Source organism: Rattus rattus, chromosome 5 (genome assembly GCF_011064425.1).
Source record: "Rattus rattus isolate New Zealand chromosome 5, Rrattus_CSIRO_v1, whole genome shotgun sequence".
In the NCBI taxonomy this organism is placed as follows: Eukaryota; Metazoa; Chordata; class Mammalia; order Rodentia; family Muridae; genus Rattus; species Rattus rattus.
Window position 1 is genome coordinate 50,834,012 of NC_046158.1, and position 26,377 is coordinate 50,860,388.

General features: G+C 46.0%; 1 protein-coding gene across 1 annotated transcript in view; it reads right to left on the bottom strand.

Moving 5' to 3' along the window:
* Positions 1-21,479: 21,479 nt before the first annotated feature.
* LOC116901522 (translation initiation factor IF-2-like) overlaps positions 21,480-26,377 on the bottom strand; it is a 28,894-nt gene continuing 23,996 nt past the window's right edge. Inside the window, exon 2 of the mRNA XM_032903498.1 lies at positions 21,480-21,653. Within this exon, the coding sequence (XP_032759389.1) occupies positions 21,649-21,653 (5 nt within the window). The 3' untranslated portion in view covers positions 21,480-21,648. The remainder of the gene's footprint in view (positions 21,654-26,377) is intronic.

Below are 26,377 nucleotides of genomic sequence, written 5' to 3' on the forward strand. Positions count from 1 at the left end.
TAACGGAGACATTTCTCTAGCTGCTCTTATATTTCTACCTTCAGTGGCCCAGGCTTTTCACCTCCTCAGGTCTGCCAGCCTGGCCTGTGACACCTCCCACCCCCTCACTGGCAAAGCACACAGGATTCTCAACTATTTCTTTCTCCCTCTCCTTCACTCCCAGTCTACAGTACAGTAAGGCCAAAACGCTTCCTCCCATCACCCCCAGTCCTCTAAAGTTAGTTTTCACTTTGAATGAGAGACGGAGTCCCCAGTGGCCTACTGGACCTCCAGCACTCTGCTTCCAACATCCTCTTTCTCCTTTACTTGGCCCGAGTTGCAATGGTTCCTGGTTATTCCTTGGGCATGCCAGGCATGCTCCTGCCTCCCCTGTCACATGCTTCCTCCCACCTACCTGTGTGGCATCTTCTCTTGCTCCTTCCGTCTGTACCGTCTTCTCACAGGTACCACCCCCGTCACCCATTTAAATCCACACTGTACCCACCACTGTCCTGTCTTTCCCCTTCCCGTTTACTCAGTAACCACGACTCTCTAACCTTCCTAAAGTCTACATTATAAATGCTGGGTATGGTGCTGTGTGCCTGCAATCCCCATACAAGGAAAGCTGAGGCAGGAAGGTGGTGAATTTGAGACCAGTCTGAGCTACACACTCAGTGATGCTGTTTCGAAAACAATGAAAAACAACGTAGTGTTTCTTAGGTATATTGTTCATGGGTCACAGTCTCCAACTGGATGAGAAGGTCTACATGGAAGGTGATCAATAAATGTTTCTGAATTGAGAGAGAGAGAGAGAGAGAGAGAGAGAGAGAGAGAGAGAGAGAGAGAGAGAGAGATCAGAAAACAAGCATGACTATGTAAAAAAGCCCAGGATCCTAAAGAGTTCTAGCGTGTGCTGTCTTGTTTTCTCGGAACACGTGTAGGGGAGATGGTCCAGTCGATAAAGTGCTTGCTCCACAATCCTGAGACCCTTAGTTCAAGTGTCCAGAACCCACTTTTAAAACCCTGATGTGGCAGTTCCTGCTGGTGACCTCAATGCCACAGAGGCAGACACAGGAGGATGCTTGGGGCTTACCGGCCAGCCAGTCTACCTCAATTAGTGCTGAAGAACAATGGGGGAACCTTCAACACTGACCCCAAGAGCTCCTCCCTGCTTCTAATACTTCATCTACTTTATGGGAATAGGTTTGTTTTGTCTGCACACACGTATGCACCAGGTGTGTACCTGTTGCACATGGAGGTTAGTAGGAGGCACTGGGTCCCCTGGGACTGGAGTTCCAGACAGGTCTGAGCTTCGTGGGCATGAGTATGGAACCTGGGTTCTCTGGAAGAGCAGCCAGTGTGTCCTATCCACTGGGCTATCTCTCCAGCTGGCTTGGGATGCTTTAGAGAAGAACAGAGGAAGAAAAGTGACACCAAGCAGAGGCTGCTGTTTGCCCAGGAAAGACCCTAAAGAGTGGCTGTGCTGCTAAAAGGCGCAACGTGGTGGTTTTCATTTGCAGTTCCTGACCAAGGCAGGCCCTAGAAGCCAGGACTTCCCCAGGAGGATCACGAAACATCTAGTCTTCTCCAGACTTTCAGTCTTGGACGAGGTCACAAAGGAATTCTCTCACTTGCCTCTCTCTGCCCTCCAGTAGTCAGAAGACCCTCCACTCTAGAGGAGTTCCCCGCCCCACACCCTCGACGGCAGAATGCTGCCTAGAAAGGTCAAGACTGCTGAACAGACAAGTTTCCCTGGTCGGCCACAGCATCGGCTCTGCAATGAGGCTTCTACCAACCCAGTAGGATGGGGCTAGAGTTTCCAGAGAGCCGGAGGGTAGACCATGGAGCTTTCTGCTGAAGGGGCACACCAAGTCCCTTCTCCCACATTTCAGCCCGTGTCCTCTGTGACTCACTAACCTCCTTACCAGAGTCCTTTGTGATACACTTCATAATCGATGGGTTCACACAACTGTCACCCACTGCTCTACAAGCTTCTCTAGCAAATTAGTCAAACCTGAGGGATTGTGGGAACGCCAATCTGCAGCCCATGAGTTAGAGTCACAGGCAGTGCAGCCTGCAACTCACATCTAAAGTAGGGAGGTGGGGAGGGGGAGGTGGGGAGGTGGGGAGGTGGGAGGGGGGGAGGTGGGGAGGTGGGGAGGTGGGGGAGGTGGGGAGGGGGGGAGGTGGGGAGGTGGGGAGGTAGAGAGCACTCTTGGGAACTGAGCCCTCCGCCTGTTGAACACTACCTCAGGGTGGACCATAGCAGAACTAAGCTGGATGAGAGGATATTGGACGGTGCCTGCTTGCTCATGAGTGTAAATTCCCTCATGCCTGCTAGCGTCGGAGATGTGATCTGTGTCATGAGTGTGTGGAAGGAGACGCTTGAGTCCAAATGGGAGGCAGGCTAACAACTTCAAACTCAGCCCTTATGGAAGAGGTCCTCTAGCTGACCCTCATTAAAATTCACGAGGAGCTGCTGGGTGTGTGAGAATGCACGGACGGTGTTGTTCTTCCTACTGACTACTCCTACTGTCCAGGCAATCCTCTCCTGGGACAATGGAGTTTGCTGCAGGTCTCCAAAGGTGGAGAGCAGCTATGGAATCAGTGCTAAGGATGACTGGTCCTCCTGAGGATTGCTTTACCCAGGCCAGCAAACCCTGAAACTCATCCATACTTTATGACAGATTTCAGCCAGAGTTTTCCACTCACATCTGCGCCTACAAGAGTCAGTCTACTTTCCTGTCCTAGCCCATTCCGAGTTATTCCTCTTCCTTACTTCTTGAGGACCAGGTCATTACATTCATGCTGCATCTGGGTAAGATGCATTAGGTTTCTGCCCATAAGATTACAGTTGCATTGTTGTGGCCAGGAGGACGCAGAAGGAAGTAGCAGCAAGCAGAGGCTACTTTGTCAACCCCTCAACCTCTTGGTCTACCCCGCATCAGGTACCACAGAGGCACCTGCATTCAGACTCCAGCGCTGGGATCAGTCCTAGGCCTGAGTGCCACTCATGAGCTGTTCTAACCTCTGTTGGGTCACTTGACGTTTCTGGGTCTATTCTCCAATTTTAAAATGGGGGAGCCCTAATGTCTTTTTTCTTAAAAAAAATCTATTTTCTACTTGCCTCCTTGAATTCTAAATGATGACAAGAACATCTGCAAGTCGCTTCCCTAAACTCTTCCCAAAGCCAGATGTTCCTGGCACCGAGGAGGGGAAAAACAGTTCTCCAGTAACCTGACATTTGGGTCTTTTAGGGCCAATTACCTCTGGCTTTTTCAAGTCTTCTCTTACCACCATTCCCTTTTAAATCCGTAAAAGAAAAAATAATAGTAAACTTCCTGATTCCTCGGGATCTGTCTCATACTAATCACTCTTTCCAAATGATTTCCCCTGGGCACGCCCTCTCCAGCATTTTAATTCTGCTCAGCTCCCTCACTTGGGTCCCTTTACAGGGAGCCTTGCTTAACGCTCTGGGATGAACGGCTGCATGAAGAAACACATCATCTGCACACAAAAATTCTGGCTGGAGCCTTTAGGAGGCGATAGGCATGGAGTGGTGGGGGAGACATTTGGGAGAAGAAATGGAGAGGAAGGGACGAGGAGAAGGTGGGAAGGCGCGGTGCTCGGAGGGAGAGGTTCTGGGAGAAATCCTGGGGACGGTTTAAGCTCATGTCAATGAGTTGTGGAGATTGTATCGTTTTCCCGAGAAGGCCCAGAGCGGGGAGAAGCTGAGCCAGAGCATCAATTCTTTTCCTTTAATAGCTCTCTCTGGACAACTTTCTGCATAGCAAATTGGTGAGGTACAGCGAGCTGGGGAGCCCCTCCCCTGGACCTATATCCAGTCCTCTGAAGTCAGAAACGGCCTACAGATTTCTAATGCCTCTAAGGAAGACCAGGTCTTCCACTGGTGGCCCAGAGATCTAAGAAGAGACTCAAAGTACCACCACACGGAGAACAGCGTGTCCGCTGGCAACCTCTCCAAGTGAGTCCACACATACACGGGTAACATCTTAGTCTAAACATGGTTCAAATAACTGTAGCCCCCAGCATACCCTCTAACCATGCTTCAGAGTCTCACCATGTAGCCCAGGCTGCCCTCAAACTCATAAATTCACCTGCCTCTGCCTCTCAAGTGCTGGCATTAAAGACATGCATCACCATGTAACAAGTTTTAGCTGAGAAAATAAAATCCCTAAAGGATTCTACACATAACACACACACACACACACACACACACACACACACACACACACACACACACACCATAAAAAGAACTCTACAGCTTCCTTTTATGCCACACTATGATTTGCAACTGTTAGAGCTTTGATCTGAGGAGGTCTCCCTATGGCTCATGCTTTGGAAGCCTAGCAGTGTTCAGAGCTAGGACTGTTGAGATGGGACTGGGTCCTGAGGGCTCTGGCTTCATCCGTGGATTGATTCCATGATGGACTCATAAACGGATCCATTATTGGAAGGTGGTGGACAGTATGGGTGGGACCTACTTATACATAGCAGGCCACTAAGATTTTGAGCTAGAAAGATAATACTTTATCCCCGGTCCCTTCCTGCCTCTTTCTTTGCTTCCTGGCTACTGATTGGTGAATTTCCCTCTGCCATTCTCTTACTCCACAGTGGTCCTGTCACAGCCAACGAATCATAGGCTGAAACCTTCGAAATTGTGAGCCAAAACCAATCATTGCTCCATTGCATAGCTCGTAGCTGACATTTTGTCACAGTGATGAAAAGTCTTATTAAACCACAAACTAATGTTAATGTGGAATCCGTATGAAACGCAAGTTGAACACAAGCGCAGAGGAGCCCAGGTCACCACAGACAGCATCAAAACAGTATTTTGGTAGGTGTCTAATTAGCTGGGCTCAAAGCCATAACTTTTCATTAGCCTGAAAAATCACAGTAGGTAACGGAGGATCCACTCAGACCATCGTGGGTACTGATTCACAGTGCTACGCTCACCTCACATGGGGTGAAAAAAAGATGCTGTGTGGGTCAGGTCTGGAGGAAGCCCACACCTAGTTTTTCTTTAGAGAATCCGTCAGACGTCCACACTGTCTCTCATAAAGCTCGCCGCTTTTTCTCTCCAGCTTTAAGATGGCAACGCATCTCTCTTCACGTTCAAGCTGAACTCTGTTGAACTTGGCCGGAATGCCTAAACATTTCTAGGGCTTTCTACCCAGCATGACCTTCCATCCTGGAGGTTAGGATGACGTATAAGGAGATCCCTTCATAAACATTTTCTGTCATCTCTAACACAGTGGAGGCAGAAAGCTGGTAAAAGAGGCCAAGAAATGCCTACATAGAGCAGAAGAAATGGAAACAGCTTTTGGATCAATACATATGCAAAAAAAAAAAAAAAAAAAAAAAGGCATCAGGTCCATCTGGAAAGCATTTAACAAAATAAAAAGGTCCTTTCTACTATGAACAGCGGATTAGCATAATACAAAACTCCCTGAACAGCAAAGTTCTCTGACAAACTTTACAAAGCAAAAAAAGAACAAAAAAAAAAAAAAAAAAAAAAAAAAGGCTCCTTCGAGGGCCGCCCAGCCATGGGCGAGCCGCAAGCCTCTCTCCCCTGCTCTAGGGTAGCACCATGTAACAGGAAGGAGGCCATCCTACTGCAGATCCCCGCTTCAAGGTCTCCATCAGGCATTTGTTCTAGAGGCTCCAACAGCAGGGCAGCCGACCTGCTCTGCTCCACCCACTGGAATCATGCGCTGCCCATGTCAGCGCTGGGGAATGGTTTTTGGAAAACAGTGAGGCTCAGATCTCAGCTTAAAGAACCTCCCTCAACATCAGCTTCCTCTCCACTTGCCCAACATGATAGTAAAAAAGAAAGAAAGAAAATATGCTGCAATCTGAGTACATGCCAACACCGAGTCTTTACTTCATCACTGCCCCGGTTATTTTTGCACTATTGGAATGTAAACAACACACGAGTCCACCAACCTTTCACCCGTTGTTTTTCAGTACAGACACGTTAGAAAACTAAAGCCAGACCCAAGACAGAGAGGAAACCGGAAACTGATCCTAGTCCCCTCTCGCCGTCGCTGTTTGTTTATGCATTTGGTTTTAGACAAGGTCTCTTGTAGCTCAGACTGGCTTTGAACTCGTTATGTAACTGAAGAAGGCCTTAAAGACCTGATCCTCCAGCCTTCTCCTCCCGAATGCTGAGATTACAGGCATGCGCGCGACCACACCCAGTTTATGTGGGGCTGCAGTTAACAGCACCAAACTGGGCTTTGCGCACCAGAGACAAGGGCTCTACCTACTGAACCCGAGCCCCAGCCCCAGCCCCAGCCCCAGCCCCAGCCCCAGCCCCAGCCCAGCCCCAGCAAAAGCTGGCTAACTTGGCTGTTCTAAAGCTTTGCATGACCTCCTTCCTCTTCTTGACTCAGACTTGAGACATTTTCCTTGCACTTTATAGGTCTGGAAGCAGCCGGCTACTTTGTCAGAATTTCTGTTGACTTTGCTCTTCGTGCGGAAGTGTTCCCCTGGTGGCCATCAGATTATCAGTTCCGGGCTGGTTAGATGCTCCGGAGAACTACATCCACAACCCTTCACCCACCTTTCCCACACTGCGCTAGACTCACCCAATCTTCTTTACCATGTGAAACACGGGCGTGTGGACAGGAGGCTCTAGTCACCACCAAGCCTCGAGGCTTCTCCAAACCTGCTTAGCCTTAGTCCAGGTTGTGTGGCCTCTTAGACCGAGGACTTCCCCATCTACTCTCAAGCGGCCCTACCCCCTCTTCTCTGCCCACAGCTCATGTAAGGAAGGAAAGGAAGGAAGGGGGAGGGGCAGAAAAAATGTATGGGCCTGAAAAGTTAATTCTGTCATGAAATGCAAGCCAAAAAACCCTCGCAGGCTTTATGAGATGAAAAGCCCATAAAACAAGAAGCTTTTGCACACAGCCTTGAAGCACGCTTTAGCCACAGCAATTCTTCTCCAACACCCCACAGACGCCCCACACATGTCTGCAAGCACAAGTGGACCGGTCCTGTTTCAGATTTGTGCTAGTAAAAATGAGAGGAGCTTAGCTGCATTCCCCCAAAACAGCGTATTTAACGAACATCCGAAGTTTACTCTTTTAAAGGCATACAAGTCCTAAACAAGGAAGCCAGCGATTCTGAGAATTTCATTTCCACCGCAGTGGCTCAATGTTTGTTCCTCTAACAACGTGTGGTTACCAGCTTTGCACAGACTCTTACACTCAAAGCCAGGACAGTTCTTACCATTAGAAACACACATAAAGTCAGCTCAAGGGATGGGAGTCAGACAGGTGGGTATTTTAGAGCCACCATGGAGGGTTTTCAGACAGAAGAAGGCACTAACCTGTGTTGCTTTAATCCGCTGAGGAAAAAAAAAAAACGACTGAGCGCAGCAGTCCTCAGCTATCTTCTGGCCAGCTTCCTGTGAGGCTGCATGTGACATTGCACTTCCTCACAGCACCTTCTTATGCCTGCCCCTCTACTGCTCAGAGGCATGTGACACAATCGGCCAGCTGCTGTTTTCCACACAGGATGGCCCTGCACCTATAGAAAAGACCATCTCCTTACAGGGGTTCCCTGGCCTCTTTTGGGTGTTCATAGGCCACAAGTAAAGAGATAAGACTGGCGGTAGACCCCACGTTATGGGACTGAGGAAAGCAGGGAGAGAGAGAGTCCTTGCCCCAGGCTCTCCAGTCTAGAGTTGGGGTTCCACAACCTACAAAGGGCAGACCAGTATGAGGGCCTGGCACTTGGACATTCCCCTGCAGTTGGGTAGCTGATATTAACGCCCACCCAGGAGGCATCGAAGGAAGGACCCTCGAGAGTACTGTTGCCAAGATGCCTCCATACTCTCCTCTAGGAGATACGCTATCGCCAGCAGAACAGAGCCAGTTTCTGGCTCCCATCTCTGGGTCCTGCTGCAACCAGGGCCACTCACCCTGAACTTCCTGAGAGAGTCTCAAGTTCATGCAGCCTGTTTAGTAGTGCTGTCAGACACTGTGCCCTAATTCTTGGGTTAGAAAACAGAGCCACTGTGTGGTCAGCCTTCCTGGACTAAGTAACTCTGGTGCGTGAGAAGAAGAAAGGGTGTCCCGCTATGTCCCTCTTCGCCTTGGACTGGGGGAGAAGCCGGTAGAAATAGCCTTCCTGTCTGGCCATCCTCTTTCCTCTGATAGTCACCCCAGCTCTCCAGAGGGTCCAAGCTCACAGAAACGTGTGGATGTAGGAAGTGGTATGCGGGATTAAAACTATGTCTTAGACCGGCAGGAATCAGCTCCAATTTGTTCAACCTGACTCTTGCAAAAAAACCCCAAGACGGTTTCTCTCTGGCTACCCCAGCACAGTTCTTAGTTCAAAAATGCTTTAAAAGGGATTTTGGGTTTTGGATTCCAGCAAGGCAACCATAGACAAGAGTGTCAGGGTCAGAACTATTTCCCATGTAACCCTTGAGCGTGGTTTCCATGTGAGCCCCACAGTAAGGAAATTATCCCCGAATGAGCGCTGTGGATAATGGACAGGCTCGAGTCTCACCGCATGATTACAGCTCTGGCTTTAGGAGCACCAGTAACTGTTTTCCCGTTTTTGACAGCTGTTGGCTGGTTTGGGGAATGGACTGTACATCTGGATTAGCCAGCTGAGCCAAGATGACTGTCTACACTACAGACAAGGCATTAGCTTAGCAATATGAATCATAGTAACTCTTCGCCATCTTGGAATCAGACATTGCAAAGAACTTTGTGGAGGAAGAACAGTAAGGCTCTGGGCGAACATGGGACAGCATTTAGACATCTCACAGTCTGGGTTCAGTTTCTAGTTCTGTTTTCTACTTAGTGGGTCTGGATGTTCTCGTGTGCTGTGGTGTGGGATACCTAGCTAGGCTTCTCCATGTGGGTGTTTTTAAATTTTAAATTAAAAATGTTGAAGGTGTAATCTAAAATTTTTAAGATTTCTTTTTTTCCATTTCCATGTGTCTGTGGCGTGCATGCATTGTATGTTTGTTTTCATACACGCGTGTGCAGGGTGCACATGTATGTGTATTCACATGCATGTGGGGGTCCAAGGTTGATATTGGGGACCATTCTCAATCACTCTTCTGCCTTGTTCATAAAGGAAAGGTCTCTCAATAGATCTCGGAGCTTGCCGATATGACTAATCTCACTGGCCGAATGCTCCTGGGATTGTCTTCAGATGCTAGAATTACAAGTGAATGCCACTCACACATAGCAAGCATTTATATGGGTTCTGGGGAATTCAAACCTTTGCCCTCATGCTTCCCCACCTTGCAATCTTTAGGCTTTATTTGTTTATTTGCTGTTTCGTTTTGTCTCGAGACAAGATCTCTCTGTGTAGTTCTGACTGTCTTAGAACTCACTCTGTAGACCAGGCTGGTCTTGAACTCAGAGATCCAACTGCCTGCCTCTCCCTCCCAAGCTCTGGGATTGAAGACATGCGCCATAAGGAACTTTGTGGAGGAGAAACAGTAAGGGCTCTACATGAAGGGAGATTTTACTTTTTAGGGCAGCTGAAAAGCTACAGAAGTTGGAGAGCATACAGAGGGCCCAGATATTCTACATCCGGTCACCTCCATTGCTCACGTTTAAAAGGATATGTAAGTAACAGTTAGTAAGGTGATACTGAAACATTAACTCAAGTCCATAGCTGCTCTTTTCTGGGACAAAGAAAAATACACTAAAAGCTAAGGAATTATCTTACATTAGATGGTGTCTTGGGGCAAGGGAAACAGTGGATAATTAATATTTGTTGGGACTATTGAACATCGATTAACTATCCTCCCTTAATTTCCCCCAACTGAACAAGTATTTTTATGAAAGTAATTAGGTATAATAGTGTCTACAGATTTTTTTTTTTAATGCAGGATTTTTAGCCACTGCTAGATACAACGTATTTACCTCAAATCACAGATTCACACCAAGTTCTGAGCACTGCATCCTTTTGAGGGCTTTGCTTTCTGACTCTAGTGATTGCTTCTTCACTCCGTCCCTGAGGAGGTGTGTGCTACTACCACAGGGTCAGGGAAGCCCAGCCTAGTGCACGAGGAGCGCATGCCTGCAGCGGTGGGGACCGTGGGGGGACAGCAGTGAGGACAGTGGCGAGGACAGCAGCAGTGAGGTGAGAACCCTTGCTCCTGCTTTCCTACTTGGAGCAGCAGGCCCTGCAGACTGACACAGCCTACCGTTCCTTTCTCCAGATCCTGCACCCCTTCTGTTTTGGGAGCACCATGTGTTTCTTTTATGGAGTGGAGATTAACCCAACCATTCGCCACTGCCACATCTCACCGATGAACACAGACAAAATGCCCAACCTTTTCATGCAGGTGAGCACAACTTGGACACCACAACAGTTCTCTGTCTCATCCCTGTGTAACAAGGTGCTAAAGTATTGACGGCACCCTAATCATTCAGGGCACCCAGAAGGGGCTGGAAGACAGGCTGCCCCTGGCTGTCTCCATCAGTAATTTATCAGATCACTGCCGCATGTGGACACCCAGCTGAGTGCTTTACATACAGATGTTAATTCTCCTTGCAATGCTCTGAGTTAGATATGGTCATGTCTACTTTCCATAGAAGAAACCAAACTTAGAATCACTAAACCACCCAGAGTCCCCTGATGAGTTTGAAGCCAACTAGCAGGCTCGGTTCTATCTGACCGCTAGGGAAATGCAAATCAAAACCACAATGTGATATCATCTAACTCCAGTGAGAATGGCTATTATCTCGCAAACAAACAAAAAGAAATAACAAGCGCTGACTGAGGATGCAGAGGGGAACGATCATACGCTGCTAGTGGGCATGTAAATTAGTACATTATGCAAAACAGTACGGAGTTTCCTCAAAAAAACTAAAAGTAAAACTCCCAAAAAAATCCAACAATGCCATTACCGTGGAAAGGGATATGTTGTTGAGGAGACGCCTGGCCTCCTCCCATGCCCACCCAACAATAGTCAGCTAGTCAGAAGGCAACATGGAATACATACACACACACTGCTCAGCCACAGAAAAGGACGAAACCTTGACAGTTGTTGTAACGTACAGGGAACCAGAAGGCATCATGTGAACTACACTAATGCAGGAGGTATTCACCATATGTTCTCACATGTAAAAGACTTGACCGCAAGGATGCAGAAAATGGACTGGTGCCTACAGGGACTGGGGAGGGTGATGGAGGATGGAGAAAGATGTCCAATAGACACAGGGGTGTCTCTGGATGGGGGAGGGGGAACAAGTTCAAAGCCCTCTAGCATAGTCAGGTAACTGTGGCTAACAATTAATGTGTTGTGCTTGTTTGTTTTTTTTTTTTAAAGCAGAGAGAAATAGAAAGAATTTTGTTTGTTTGAAACACAAAGGAGAAATGTATGCTAGCTGTGCCAGCTACCCTGACACCCACCCCCCAGCATTTCACATTATGTACATATGGTAAACTATTAGACTCTGGTCATAGATATGTTGCATTTCTTGTGTTATAAGTAAAAGTTTTAAATTCTCACAACACACGCACACGCGCGCGCGCGCACACACACACACACCAACAAAGTTTCAATACAAAGTTTCTGTTGCTACATGTGGACAACTCATGTCTAATTTTCTTTCTTTGTTTCTTTCTTTCTTCCTTCCTTCCTTTCTTGGTCAGTTGGAGAAAAGTTTTTGAAACAGTATTCAATCACTTCAAAGACTCTCTTGTCTATCTTTTGCTCATGGACGCAATTCTGAGGAGATTGTTAAGTTCTCCTCATATGACTGAGAAAGCTCATTTGTATCTTTACATTTTACTTATATTTCATGTGCCCCACTATTTTAATTGCACTCACAGATTTTGCTTCATCTAATTAGATTATAAGATGGTCAGACTCATGCTCACATAAGTTTTCTTCTGGGATTTATATTCTTCTGTGTGCTCAAGTTTTTTTTATATTTAATACTAAAGTTTCCACTCCTACTTTTGTCTTGTTAGTTGGTTATTACCAGTCACTGCTGGATTTCTGTGTAATGTTAACTGACACACGATCCTGAAGAGAGCGACCAGCCAGAGAGTTTTTGCTCTTCCTGTGCTGGGAGTTGAACTCAAGGCTCAGTCATGGTAGACCAGTGCTTTACCACTGAACCACATCTCAATCATCTAATTTAATGTATCTGAGACCCAATGGTTTTATTAGAAGAACTTAATTTGGTTGGGGATTTAGTTCAGTGGTAGAGCGCTTGCCTAGCAAACGCAAGTCCCTGGGTTCGGTCCCCAACTCCGAAAAAAAGAAAAAAGGAAAAAAAAAAAAAGAAAAAACTTAATTTACTCACATTTATTTCTCTTTTTTAGTATATAGATTATTATATTTCCTATTTAGTCTCCCCTTTCTCAATCTTTGCTGACTGAGTATGCTTTTTATTATTATAATATTCTTATCCTCTAACCTTGACCGTGAATATGTGCTTTCCATTTTTAGGTTTAGAAATCCTACCTAGAGGCTGGAGAGATAGCTCAGTGGTTGTGAGCACTGACTGCTCTTCCAGAGGTCCTGAGTTCAATTCCCAGTAACCACATGGTGGCTCACAACCCTCTGTGATGGGATCTGGTGCCTACTTCTGGTGTGTCTGAACATAGCAACAATGTATTCATACAAATAAAATAAATCTTAAAAAAAAGAAGAAGAAGAAATTCTACCTATACTTTTCTCTAGATATCAAATACATGTGAGCTTTCTGGGTGAGTGACAGGGCACAGTCAGCAGGACCCTGGTAATGGTTAAGTCACCGTTTACAGGAAATGAAATGATAACTTCCTGTTAGTAACAACAATGGCAGAGCAAAGGGTGATATTACAGAGCACCAGAAACTGTGCTCTTTGGTGGTGTCTGAGGGATGGGACAGGGTCTTGCTATGAAGCCCAGACTGGGCTCAAATTTGCAATCCTCCTGTCTCAGCTTTCTGAAGGCTGGGATTACAAGTGTACCATTATACCAGGCTCTAGAAATTGATATCAGAGGCAGACTGCAATGTCTCCATTGACTTCCTCCCTTCCTGTATGGAGGGCGGAATATAGTTCTAACCAATCCTGTGGGCAAGTGTGGAGTAGAGAAGCAGCCAGGAAGCCAAAGCTGGGACACGGCCAAGACCATCCTTGGGGGGAAAAAATCTCTGAAAACTTTAGGATCTGAGGCCCACGGACACTAGGACAACCTGCAGACGTGTGTGCAGGAGGGAGGTTGCCCAAGGTGTTTCTGACTACCTCACACCTCATTACCAGAGTCACCAGCTGAAGTATCTGCTCTAGAATGAGGCAGGGTCACAAGAATGCTAACACATCCTCTAAAGAGCTAAAGAATTCAACTTAGGAAAACAGCCAGAAGTCTGACTTTCCTAACAGACAGCTAAGAAGTCAGAGAAATTGAACCCTGTAAACTTCTCTTTTCTGGAAATGAGGTAGCTGTCATTCATTTAAGCATTGGTATGACTAGAGGTGGGGGGAAGAAATTCCGGCCACAAAATGCATGTGTTGGTTATACAGCAGTGTGTGTGTGTGTGTGTGTGTGTGTGTGTGTGTGTGTGTGTGTGTGTGTGTGTGTGTGTGTGTGATATTTACAATGTGTGCATCTGAATGACAGCTAACATTTAAATTCCATACTTAATTTTTCAGACTGGAGTGACGGTGAAGAAGGAAAAGGGATACAGGTCTAGGAACAATTGAAATACCTGCCAGGAACTCCACTTACTGCCCAGAAACTGGTTAGGTAGGACCACCAAGCAGTGCTAGTCTACTTCATGGCAATATTTTTGTCTAAGCATAATTAGATCAGTTTTAATTAGTCAGGTTTATTGTCTCAAATGGAGAGAGCAACTTTCCAAGAATTAAAGGGATTTCCCCCGAACCAGTAAACAAGTGCTGGAACTAGGATTTGATACCAAAGCTTCTGACGACACCCAGTGTCATTTCCGGCGCACGTGCAAACTGTCCTCTTGCTGTTCAGCCTCCGAGAGACGAGAGCCCAGAGTCCATGCACATTGCCTTGGGCTGTCTAGGAAGAAGTGAGGGCCATGAAGCACTTGACTAGAGAGCTTCACCGTGTAAGTCAGCTTGTCCCGACAACCAGAGAGCAACTGCTTCCCTCAGAAACCGTGGGGGGATTTTTGAGGCCTTACCTCATTCAAAGGCTTTCCCCTTAGCACTCATTTGACAAGACTGCATGCACCATATCTGTGAGCCCTTGGAACAGTTAAAGGGAACTTGAAAGGTCAACAAAGTTCTCCTGATGGTGCACCACACAGAGGAACACTGTCTGTGTGGCTGCAATGTAACAGAAACTGGAATTATCAGGATTTGAGCCATCTGCTCCCAAAGCCAGAGCCCTACCTAGCCTGGTCACTATTTGGCAGGCCACAGGACCTGACGCCATAAACCAAGTTGGCTTTTTTCAGCCTTATGTCATTGGATCGCAGATAACCAAACCGTTCATTCATCTTTATTGCTAATCAACGGAAGGGAAATAACAAATTCCTTTGTTCATAGAAAGATTAGCTAGGGACAAAAGTCATGCTGCCCACACGGGTCTCCTCCAGGTGGGGCCCTAGAGCTGAAAGGATGGGGGACACGTGCTGATCCCTAACCCAGACACTAGCTCCAGCTGATAATGACTCCCAAATTAAAATTTAGTTCTCTCCTAGGAGTTTCAATGGAGACACAAGTGGCAGGGCGTGCCCGGAGTAAAGCCAACCCAACAGAAAGCAAGCTCAAGGGCGTCTTTATTGGGTCACTGTCTCACAATGTTGGGTTGGGCTTTTTTTCTTTCTGTTTTTGGTTCTTCTCCCCCCACGAGCTGGGGACCAACCCAGGGCCTTGCGCTTCCTAGGCAAGCGCTCTACCACTGAGCTAAATCCCCAACCCCTCTTTCTGTTTTTTTAATATATGTATTTTTCCTCTCTTTTTTTTTTTTTTTTTTTTTTTTTAACCTTACAAGTCTTTTGCATACCTTACAGGTTTTTATGGGATTCCCAAGACTGAGAATGAGTGTGTCTCTTTTTCTTGTGTCTTCTCTTGGGCTCTTTTTCCCCCCTGCTTTGTTCTGTCCCAATGTGTTGATTTTTATTCCTGTTTTATCATTATTTCTTAGATGCCTGTTTATCTGCTAACGAGACAGAAAGGGGTGGATCCAGATGGGAGGGAGGTGGGGAGGAACTAGGAGGAGCAGAGGGAGGGAGAACTATACTCCCTGAAAGATAAAATAATGTTTAGAAAGTCCCTATTTTCAAAGTGAATTATGAAAACACGAGTGTTCTCAAAATTATAATTATGCAATTATTAGGAATAAAAGTCATTGTTAGTCATAAAAACAAAACCCTGTTGTCATCCAGGAAGAGGTTAAGAACCTCAATAAATACAGAATTCCAGAAGTAGGCAAGACAGTTCTAAGAACCAAGATTCCTGCATTCATATGCTGTTTGTCGTATGTGTATATGTGTGTATGAGTGTATGTATGTGTGTGTGTTATGTGTGTGTATGTATGAGTGTGTATGTGTGTATGTGGTGTGTGTATGTGGTGTATGTATATATTTGTATGTATATATGTGTGTATTTGTGTGTATGTGTGTATGTATGCATGTGGATCATGTATGTACATGTGTGTGTGTATAAGCTGAAAATAACATCAGCTCTCTTCAACCTCTCTCTCTCTCTCTCTCTCTCTCACTCTCTCTCTCTCTCACCCATACACCCAAGGTGGAGTCTCTCACTGACCAGAGCTCCTCACAGATTCTGCTAGATTGGTTGCCCAGCAAACCTCAGGAATTCTCTCCAATCTCCACTTGGATTACATCTACCTCCCAGTGCTTAGATTACAAGCACACCACTCTACGCTACTTTTTACATGGGCTCTGGAGGTCAAACTCACACTTCCACAGCAGGAACTTACACCACTTTGCCCCTGCCCTTTTTTGTAGACTAAAGGAGTGTCATTCTTGATAAGTAGGGAATTTTATGCTTGGAAAGTTCTAGATTAGAAGACAACTAGTCAAGCAAAGAGCTCCATTGCTGGGGTGCACTGCGTGCAGACAATAAAGGGTATTCCCGCTGAGGAATGACGTTTAGATCATTCTAGAAAGTCACCGTCTCCACAAAGCCGCTATGAGCCTGCTGGTGATGCTGCAGCACTTCTGTTCCTAGACTCGGGGTTATCTGAATCCGACTAGAACCAAGAAAGAAAACGGTCCATGAATTACACCATCCGCCACGATAAGTAAACAAGAAAAGCACTATTGGAAATGGGAAGCCATGTGGTTGGGAGAAATAAAACCAGGCTTAGCATCAGCCATGGGCTCTGAGGGAAGGAGAGATATCTTCACTGAACTTTGGGGACGTGTTTGTGTCTTAGGAACACTTACGCAGTGCCTTTTGGAAGAACCTGGATTGAAGAGATGTGTTCTTGAAGGCTTTTGGTATTCAAGTGGGTGTTCTCTGACTGAGGCTCCAGGAGAACCTGGTCGTGTGAAGCCTCGGATTATGCAGGTTATAATTAGAGTGTGGGTCATATCCAGTAGAGCCACATCAAACCACCCTACTGTGTTTATCCTATTTTTCCCCCTGGACTCTGATTTTGATTTTGAAGTGGCTGCAGACAGCCTAAATTACATGTTCTGCAAAGGAAGTAAATTTACAAAACACAAATGTCTGTCAAGAGTTTATTAATTAGTAACAGTCGTAACGAATGAGAAACACCATATTTTGTATATCAGCATCTATTATTTTCTTTGCCTTCAATCAGCTCTTGGAAATAAAGTTGGTACTCTGGGTGATGCCTAAAATTTACTAAATTACTGTTGTATATAGCTCAATGACATACTTAGGTACCGAACACAACATAATACCCACCAATTAACTTCCAAGGACAAATTTATATACAGAAATAATCAACCATCTTTGTTTAATATCATGAAGTGTGTTTATTGAGATGTGTCTCCTGAACACCTTGTACAGGATGCACTTTCACTTAGGGTACCATGGAGCTTCAATCACAATGACACACGCACACGCACACACACAGACACATATGCACGCGCGCACACACACATACACACATACTCGTGCACACGCACACACACAGATACACACGCACACGCACGTGTTGGAGGAAAGCATGTGTGCCACAATACACGTGTGTGGAAGTCAGGGACAGTTCTGTGGAGTCAGCCATCTCCTTCCATCCTTATGTGGGCTCCAAGGCATGGAACATGTCACGAGGGTTCCATGTAAGTGTATTTACCAGCTAAGCCATCTCCTTCTCTGGACCCAGTTTTTAATACACTCTACTTCCTCATTATTGGAAAATCATTACTCTAAACTACAATATTTATCAAAGCTTGACCATATGTCGAGTAAGTAGATTTTATAGGTACGATGCTCTCCCAGCGAGAAGAAATATGCATGAGGGAGAAAATGGATTATTTTCAAGCACAGTGTGCTACAGAATACACAAGATGCTCACATAAAGCCTTAAGAAAACCACCTATGCTGATTAGAAGTACAAACGCGATGTTACATAGCAAGCATCACCACCATCCTGGACTGTCACAATGACGGACTGCCTTGGGCTACCGTCAACCAACCAAAGGGGAGCCTGCAGCCCACCTGTGGACTGAAACTGGAGGATTACTTGTTCAGTGTACGTGGCAAGGTGTTTGTTGCCTACACACAACTCTTCTGGCCAGAGAGAGAAAGAAAACATTCAAATAGTGATGGCCACCCCACGCCCCCTCTCATACCACAGTGATACTCAGAGTGACCAGAAATGAGACACAAACATACAGCCTCCTTGGGACTCTTGGTGTGTCAGCATCCTGCCATACTGGATGCGATTCCAGTTTTCAAAGAAGCACAGTTTTCACACTCCAGAGTCCATCAACAATAACCATTTAAGTTCATCTGTGTACAGCGTATAGGTATACGCAAACACGAATACATGTTGAAGAGGTTTTAACATCTTAAAGACATCAAAAGCTTCCTAGCCGAGACAGACCCTGTCCTGGGGCTATCCAATTCTTAAGGTGGCAAGAGTTCAGCCAAGAGCAGGCCCCTGGTGAGCAAACTCACCAATGCAGAGCCAGAGTTGCTCTATCAGACACCCAGGAGGCCTTTATTATCCCAGAGCCAAGAACCAGGCAAATAGGGGCCACCCCCACAGCTTGCAGTCCTCCAAAATAATTCAGACAGCCTAAAAGGTCTACCCTGTCCTGACTTGCCTTTTCTGCAGAATCTCTGATAAAGTATCTGGCCTAAATATTTTTCTCTGGGAGAGTAGTTTTGCCTCCCAGCCAGTCTACTTCAGTGCACAGGCAGCGCTCTGTGGCCTGACATGCCTCCTTTCTTCAAGGACTTACAAGCGTAGTTGATTTTGTTGTCTCCGCTGGGGCCACAGCTGGCTTACCATTACGTAAAGGATGTTAAGCCATCCGGACATCAGTCAAGGAAATAGCACTTAGAACTAACTGAACAGATGTGTTTCTACCTCAGTGGGGCCTGTGAACTTTAACCCCACTGAACTGTGTGGAACCAGGAGCCTGTCTCCACGTGTCTCTTCCTGTCCTGACAGCCGCTGAGACAATGCCCCACTGCAGTGACTTTACCGCTCCGTGGTGAGCATCCTTTCTGTGACAGCCCCTCCAAATTCAGTTCCCTTGAGTAAGGTAAATGAGCTTGCCAGGCCTCCTGGGCAAGGATTACAGGAGAGGTGTTCTGGTTCGTGAAGTACCCACCTTGGCCTTGGCTCTTATGTCAGTTTCTTCCTTCTGGACCCACCTACATAGGTTCATGGCCCTCTATCATGGCACCAGTATAGGCTACAGCCCATTCTCCCACCCAGATGTACTTCCTCCTCGAGGGAAAGAGCTGGCTGACATCTTTTGATGACGGTTACTGTCTACCAGCAATAGAGAACAGAGGTACCCCTCATTCTCAAGAGCCACAGTCTACCTCAGTCTGTCAGTGGTCTATGCCGTGCACACGACATGCTTCAAAATATAAGAAGTGCTGACTCAGAATCTACGTCAGCCTTCCTAATCGTCTACACCCTCATCTTCCTAAGGTCTCAGAATTGGAAAGCATTTTCCAGGCCTGTGAGAAGAGCTGCCCTGACTACTCTTTCCAAGAATGACCAGGGCACTTCAGCCCTTCAGCTATCTCTTTACTGTTACGCAGAGTGCTGCCCCACAATGTTTTTGTTAGGAAGAAGGATATTCCAAAAGAAAGCACTGAACCTATACTCGCTCAGGACTGTGCTTCGAGTGCCCGTGGGCTCTCCTCAGAGGGATGCACAGTGAGGAAGGGCAAGATGGTTAATTGTCCCTTGCTGGAGGGAACCAACTGAAGCCTACAGAGACTGCCCCGCTGACCAGCATCGGATGAGCCATGAAGGTCCTATGCCAGACGCAGCCCACACTACTTGTCCAGCTAAAAGCACAGTGAACAGAGGTCTGACTGGTCTTTGCTACTTTGTGGGTTCTTCTTTTTCCCACCCTTTATCCCCTGCCCCATCTCACCCCCTATCACTAGATAGGAGAGAGAAAAGGATAGGAGAGACATTAAGCACAACTACTAACAAACCAATGTCCCCCTGAATGACCAACAACCATCAACCCCCTCCTACCGGGGCTCTAGCACTTATATAGCCTCTGAAAAGTTCCCAGAATTCCAAATGTCACACAATCACAGAAACTATCTGCAGCTGGCAAAGCCACGCCTCTGCTAGAGCACGAGGCAAATCATAGTCAGCTGCCTCCAGGCAGCCCCACATCTCCACATCTGGGATTAAAATTAAAACATATCCTTAAAACATTTCTGTGTTTCTTTTTTTTTTTTTTTAAGAAACCAAAATTCCAGAATTCTCACTACACAGACGCAATAAAAAGCTTTTAGGCTGGTCATTGTGAGATCCAATCATGTACGCTGTGATTGGCCACATCCTACCCTACAAACTTCCAGCTCAATTACCAGTTCATAAACAATGGCAAACAAGTGGAAACTCAAGTAGTTCCATAAGTTAGGACTGACATGTCACATCAGCCTAAGAGCCTCTGAAACACCAGCTACTTCAGGCCCCAAGAGCCTAGTCTGCCCTATGGGCTCAGATTATTATACAATGCTCACAGTCACACAAATTATCAGTGTTAGCCATTTGTGATGGTTTGTATATGCTTAGCCCAGGGAGTAGCACTCTTTGGAGGTGTGGCCTTGTTGGAGTGGGTGTGGCCTTGTTGGAGTGGGTGTGGCCTTGTTGGAGTAAGTGTGGCCTTGTTGAAGTAGATGTGGCCTTGTTGAAGTAGATGTGGCCTGGTTGGAGTAGATGTGGCCTTGTCAGAGTAGGTGTGGCCTTGTTGGAGTGGGTGTGACCTTGTTAGAGTGGTGTGGCCTTGTTGGAGTAGGTGTGGCCTTGTTGGAGTAGGTGTGCCTTGTTGGAGTAGGTATGTGGCCTTGTTGGAGTAGGTGTGTCACTGAAGCATGGGTTTTAATAACCTTGTCCTAGCAGCCAGGAAGCCAGCCTTCTCCTATTTGCCTTTGGAATAAGATGCAGAACTCTCGGCTCCTCTTGCACCATGCCTGCCTGGATGCTGCCATGCTTCCCCCTTGATGATAATAGATTAAACCTCTGAACCTGTAAGTCCGCCCCAATTAAGTATTGTCTTTATAAGAATTGCCTTGGTCATGATGTCTGTTCACAGCAGTAAAACCCTAAGACACCACTAACCATAAATAATTATTACATTAAATGCTTATGGGTATCAGCAGTATTATCATTTAAAAAACTCAAAGTGCCTTTTTGTGCACGTGCCCAATTTATTATCATTAGTAAGGAAGCGATGACCTTCAGTTACCAAAAAATGAAAATATCAGTAGCACACCCTTCCAAGCAAGCCATAAGACTGCAGGAGACCCTGGATTTGTCACCTTTCATATGTGTCCCAGCTCCAAATTATCTGTAAACTCATCAGCTAGATGTGTCAGTTAGCTTTGCGTTGTTATAGCAGATATCTAAGATGACAGAAATCTTTTAAGGTTTACTTGGGCCCACAGATCTGAGTGTTTCAATGCCCGACCCATGTGTTGAGCCTGTGGTAATGTCATATCATGGTAGGAGCACACAGTGGGTCTACAGAGCTCACCTTGAGGCCAGGACGCAAACAAGAGTGAGGGAGAGCTGGATCCCATAATTCTCATGGCCTAAGTGCTGCCCAGTAGGTCCATATTTCACAGGTTCCAACAGTTCTCAATGGCACACCATTGGGGACCAAGCCTTTAACACACGGTCCTCTGGGGACATTATAGAACCAAAACACATGAATGAATGAATGAATGAATGAATGAATGAATGAAAGATTACTGTCTCCCTGATTATCTTTCATGAGAAAAAAAACTAGCAGTTGCATGGCACAGTCTGATGGGGTGGGTGATCTTCAGTCATGACCACCAAGCCATCTATAAAGTCAGGAAAGATCGCTGCTCCAGGTATGTATTAGCGTGTACTAAATGACCCGAAAGCTAGCTGTATAAAACCCTTACCATTTCACCACCCCTGTGGATCACGTGTGTCATCAGGAAGTCAGAAGCAGTACAGTGGAGGTAGCTTTGTAACTGCTTTGTAACATCCGTGGTCTCCGCTGGGTTCACCAGCTACCCTGGAAGCAAAAACACTGGCTTGGAGAATCCATTCCCAAGATGGCCTCTTCATTGACACACGTGTGTCTGGCACAAGCCTAGAACGGCCAGGGTGAGCTCTGCTGAGATGTCAAGCGGAGGACGTACACAGGCCTTTTACTTTTTTAAATCTCCCCTATACTTCTTCTACTTCATTTCTTCTTTGCTTTTCAGCTTATGTGTGTGCTAAGAAAATACTCTATACCAAGCTATAGCATATACCCTCTGTCCTTAGTTGAATTAATTAATTTCTTTCCTTTTTTTTTGGGGGGCAGGGTCAAAAAAACTACATAGCCCAGGCTGGCCTAGAATTTGTGGCAATCCTCTTGCCTCAACCTCCTTTGTGCTAAGAATATGGGTGCACACCACCATGCCAGGTGACTTTTCACATGTTTGTTCAAGGAAGGCTCTAAGTGCCATTATTCCTGCTGAACAAGGCGGAGTCCGGCCTTTTATGACATAGCCTTGGAAGTCACATGGGGTTACTGCTGCCATATGACACCAGTGACGAAGTCACAAACCCCCCACATACAGGTTAAAGAGAGAGGGACGCAGACGTACTTCTTATCTCTTACCTCAAAGAGTGATTATTTAATGGCACCTTTTAAAACATTTTGAATTTGAACTTTAGTTGATAAACATGGTTATTTATAGAAAACAGACGTCAATATCTACAATTATATTTCTAATTAGCCAGTTTCTGCATCAGAAGGGGTCATAGTCCCAAAGCAATGGAAGGTCTGCATTGGTGTTGGGTAAATATTAATTTGGAATAACAAAGGAGACAGGTGATTTAAAAAAATGTCACCTTTGAACTGTCAATTTTACTAAAATTTATTAGTTGGGCAAAACATCATTTCATTTTTGCTAAGGGTATGCATCAATCAGATGCTCAAAAGTTACATTAAAACATTTAAGAATCTAGAAAACAGGAAGCTATTTAGCTTGTAGACAGTGACTGCCTCAAGTAGCAAACTCAGTCTCCCAGAACGAAGCAGGCAGAGGCGCACAGGCTGGGGCAAGAAAATGGAAATAAACAGTGGACAGTTTGTGCCTCTGCATAAGGCATTTGGACTCGTTTGGGTTTTTTGGTTTTGTTTTTGTTTTTGTCTTTTTAAGCTACATCTCTAAAATCAGTCCTGGGCCCACAGTTTATAATTGTTGACTTGGATTAGGTAACGGGTCTTTTCTGGAATCGTTAGGGTTTTCCCTAGTTGTTTTGGCCCATTTCCAATCCTCCCTGCTTGCTGCTTTTCTCTCCTCATTCTGGGGACTGAACTCAGAGCTGTGCAGCTGCTAGACAAGTGCTCCCCTATTACGCTGTACCCTGCCCTGCTCTTCAGCCCTCTCGGAGACTCTACCATTCACTGTCTAATTCTGTGGTTAATAATAAACACCCGCCAAGAACCTTGTCCATGCACAACAGTCTTTTGGGGTGGATAAGGAAACTGAACGTACGGCAAATTAAATTGACGGGTAAAAGAGCCAAAACTGACAGGCAGCAGAGAAGGAGTTTACACGTAGACATGTTTGATTCAGTGATAACACGTGCTGTGTAACATGATGCTTCCGATAAATGTGACTCCTCCAAGGTGAGGCGGGTCAGAAAGGGCACGCCTTGCTGGGACTTCTTCAGGACAGGAACAGTAGTGTGCCTGAGGCAGGGACTATGCAGGGGACAGTCTCTTATCTAGAAATCCTGGAATGTTAGGACTGTGTAAGAAACTGTACTTACTGCCGACCCCTGACCCTTGCCCTGGATACCTGCAAAGACACCTTGAGTCGTCTGGGGGATGGGCAGTGCTTGCACAACTAGTCATGTGACGGAGGACCATTCACCAGCAACATGCTTCTCCACACACTGACAGAGAAAGCACAAGGACACTGGGCTCCAAACTCGACCACCATGCCTGGCAGACCCCACGAGATTCGCTCGTTAAAGAATCTTCTTTGAAAAGGCTCCCTTTAAAACCTTGCTCTGTTTCCTTGAAGAGAAGACTCAAGAGTCCTCATACATCACACGTATGACAGGCAATTTTTAATCGTTTAAATAATTTATTCTTCATTGTTTAATGCTTTATACCATTCCTCCATGCATAATTTATTATACCATTTATGTTTATTAAAAATTGATCATGGGGACATGCTCCCTCTCTGTTCTCCGAGGCCACTGATATTTCTCTGTCAGACCACTTGGGAGCAGACAGCTAAGCATTCCAGCAGATTTCTTAATTCGTGTTAACCGTTTGCATGTCCTTTCTTCTCCGACAGATTGTCTTCATCGGGGAGGGTCAAGGGGCTTGGATAATAACTACCAAGATAATATTATCTTAGATATTAAGTACTCATCCCTTCTTTATCTAAAGGCCTATTCCCTACCCACTGAGCACTTCAGGGAGGGTAAAAAGGCCTATTTTACTTTTCTAATGTTTAGAGCCTATGGTTAAAAGGAGGCATAAAGGAACAAGATTCTAGAGCCTTCCATGCAGGAGCCATAGCTTCTGGAACCAGATCTTTCTCTTCACCTTCTCCAGTCTGCTCATTGTCTCACACGACGCATTTTCCTTTCCTTTTTCATGTCTTCACTCATGGGTTAACTTTGGGCTTTTTCTTTTTCTGTGTTTTCAACTTCTCTGTCAATCATCTCATCTTTGAATTTCTCAACGCTATGACCTGAGCATGTCTCTGCTCCCCACCGACCCCGAATCCTTCGAGTCTTCATCTCCAGTGCTCCCACGAGACATCCTGGACGCCGTGGCTCAGACCTGACCATTGCCTATTTCTCTGAGGGAAGGCAGGAGAGGAGCAGCAGCGTTCATGGTGTGAAAGTTGAATGGAAGTTAGAAAGCACCGGAGGGGCTCAGGATATAAACGGTCTTCATGGCATCCAATCTCATCTGTCAGAGTCCCTCTGGTACCTTTAATACAACTGTCCCACTCCCACGGGTCTGATCTGTCTCACTCCAGAGTCTCCTATTGCAACGGATGACACTGTCACTGACTAGTCAAGCCAACAGCATGATGGTCAGCCTTGCCTCTTCACGTGCACCTGTACAACCAACACATGTACAGTCCGTTCCCTCTCACTGTTGACTCATGTCCCCTAAACTTTACACCAAGGTCACACGCACACTCCTTTGCCTGGTCCTCCGCAACTGTTTCCAGGAAGTCTCCAGGCCCAAATCCCTCCATCCTCAGTCTGCCAGTCATTGTGATCTCTCCAAAAGGCATGTCTGGCTTTGTGACCTAGACCAATTCCCATGGTTTTGCTAGGCTGTGTTTTGGTTTCTAATAACTTGTGTTCTTTCACAATTTTATACATGGATACAATGTATCTGATCACTCTCTGTTACCTTGCCTTATCCTTTTCTTCCATACAAATCTCTTTCCCATATTCATGAGTTTGACACATACTATCTGTGTCCGTGGATTTGAATAAAAATCTACTGGAACCTGTTGGGTATGCAGTAGGGATGCACCTGAGTACTATGCCCTCCTCTTTCCAAGACTAGGTTAGCTGTCAACAGTCCACATTATATAGGAGGGCTCTTCTTCCATGAACCATAGCTGACTTCGGGTTAGCAGATTTGTGCGGGCTCAGTGCCAGGAACTACAGCTGCTGTGCGTCCATGATTGATATGCCTACGTCATGCTTATGGTTTGTTTTTGTTTTGTTTTGTTTTGACGCAGGGTCTTACTATATTGCCGAGCCTGGTTTTAACTCATAATCCTCATGTTTCCTGTCCCAGAATTCTCCACACTGAGTCAAACTCATGATGACTGAGTTATGCTCACCACGGACCATGCTCGCTCATGGGGGCAGAACTGGGCTGCACTTGTTCACTGGGTGCTTGGTGCCTGGCACCGCCTGTCCTCCATGGTACCCACTGATTGGAAACGACTGTATGGTGACTGAATCCTTTGGTGGCTTCCGATAAGCCGCGCCTCCTGGCCTTCACCTTGTGTATGGTCTTCTGCCTTGAATTTGCTCTATACCTGTGATTTGCTTTAACCCTTAAAAGACCACACATGAGGGCCTGCTACTTCTGGCTTTGCAATCCTGAAGCTACATGAAAAAAAACCAGAGCATCTAAATCTGCTACCCAGTACACTCCTGCCCATCTAGGATAGGAGATGAAAATTGCCAGACGGACCCTAGACAGGCACAGCAGGAGAGCTGTCCAGCTGTGAAATCAGCCCGGGCTACAGGACTGTGGGCAAGCAAAATGACCAATGTTTTAAACACTGTGTTCTACTGTGATCTGTTACATGGCAGTATTTAAAATATATTGTGACAATTTGAATGAAAACTGTCCCCTATCAGCTTGTCTATGTGAATATGTGATCCCGGATGGCAAATGCTGCTTGAGAGAGTGTGAGAACCTTTAGATAGTAGAGCCTTGCAGGAAGAAGGATGTCACCGCAGGCAGAATTTGAGGTTTCTAGCCTGACCCTGCTTCCTACTCCTCTTTCTGCTTCCTAAGTTCAGAGAAGATGTGACCTCACAGCTTCCTGCTACCTCCCTCACGTTACAGACCACCCCCCCCTTTAGAGCTGTAAGCTGGGTAAGTGCTTTCTTCCTCAAGCAATCTTTGCTCACAATATTTTATTAACAATAAAAAGAAAACTGATACACATATCATATATAAACATGTTTAATACACTAACTCCACACAAGGAAATAGGTTACTACACACAATGAATT